This window comes from Merops nubicus, unplaced genomic scaffold (genome assembly GCF_000691845.1).
Source record: "Merops nubicus isolate BGI_N331 unplaced genomic scaffold, ASM69184v1 Scaffold35073, whole genome shotgun sequence".
NCBI lineage: Eukaryota > Metazoa > Chordata > Aves > Coraciiformes > Meropidae > Merops > Merops nubicus.
The window spans coordinates 1-1475 of NW_008598825.1; the positions used below are offsets into that span (position 1 = coordinate 1).

The following is a 1475-nucleotide window of genomic DNA, read 5'->3' on the forward strand; positions in this document are numbered from 1 at the left end:
ACGGGTTCCCCAACCCCATGGATATCTCATCTTTTGTTACCAGGACGCCCCAAGCCTGTGAGTCCTCCCCATCCTCCGGGCCAAGACCCCCCCATCCCTGTGGGTCTCCTCATCCTTGTGTACCAGGACCCCCATCCTGGGGGGGGTCCCATAGGCCCATTCTCCCACAGAGCACCCCCATGCAAGGAGACACAGGGGGGCTGCCCAGGGACTGAGCCGTTCCCGGGGGTGTCGGGGACAAGGGCGCCAGCTCTGCCACGCCGGCACCGCCCCATCACTCCCACTGGGACTCACTGGTCACCCTGGGACACCCCAGCCGGGGGGCACAGCAGGGGCTGGGGCACAGCAGGACCCCCCTCCCCTCTGCATGGCCCCAAATAACCCAGAACAGCCACACAGCACCCACAAAAACAGGTGGACACATTGTTTCTCCCCCTGTGTGCTGACCAAGCGAATCCTCCACGGTGCCGAGGGGCAGCAGCTGCCTGGGTCATCCCATTTGCACCCAAACACCCAACCTGACACGGCACCTCCCAGGGTCAGGGTGCAGCCGCCTGTACCCCAACTGCCCATTCGGTGCGACCACCCCCAAGCATCACATCCTCCCCCTGACCTGCACCCGGGCCTCAGTGAGGTCGATCTTGAGGGCCAGCTCCTCGCGGGTGTAGATGTCAGGGTAGTGGGTCTCGGCAAAGACCCTCTCCAGTTCCTTCAGCTGGGAGCTGGTGAACGTCGTCCGGATCCGCCGCTGCTTCCGCTTCTCGTTGATCCCGGATGGGTCCGAGAAGAATTTGTAGGGGACTGAGGATGAGGAGGAGGAGGGAGATGAGCCAGGATGGCCCTGCGGGCAGGGACACGGGGGTGGACTGGGAAGGGATGGATTGGGAAGGGAAGGATTGGGTGGGGAGGGATGAGCTGGTCAGGGATGGACCAGGAAGGGAAGGATTGGGCCCGGGGGGAAGGATCGACTGGGCAGGAATGGACTGGGCACGGATGGACTGGGAGATGAACTGGGCAAGGATGAACCAGAAAGGATGAACTGGGCAGGGATGAACTGGAAGGGATGGATTGGGATGGGTGGACCAGGCAGGAATGGACTGGGCAGGGATGGACCGGGAGATGAACCAGGCAGGGATGGCCTGAGAAGGGATGGAACAGGCAGGGATGCACCAGGCAGGGATGCACCCGGCAGGGATGAACTGGGAAGGGATGGATTAGGCAGGATGGACTGGGAGCGGTGGACAGGGTAGGGATGCAGAAAGAGGGAGGCACTGGGCAGGGATGAACCGGGAAGGGATGGCTGGGGCAGGGACCGAACCAGGAGGGATGAACTGAGAGGGCTGCACCGGGCAGGGATGAACGGGGCAGGGATTCACGGGGCATGGCGGGCAGAACACCGCGGAGCTCGGTCCCCTTTGGTCGCTGCCGCCGCCCTCTCGGCGGGACGCGGGGTCCCGCGCAGCGGGAGCGGGGCC

The 1475-nt window shown here is 64.3% G+C and overlaps 1 protein-coding gene across 1 annotated transcript; it reads right to left on the reverse strand.

The window, feature by feature from the left end:
* Positions 1–613: 613 nt before the first annotated feature.
* LOC103769947 (paired mesoderm homeobox protein 2A-like) lies at positions 614–841 on the reverse strand (the record flags this gene model as incomplete). Its single annotated transcript, XM_008937194.1, has 1 exon — positions 614–841. A coding segment is annotated over one exon (228 nt), but the record flags the coding sequence as incomplete, so codon positions are not given.
* Positions 842–1475: the final 634 nt, after the last annotated feature.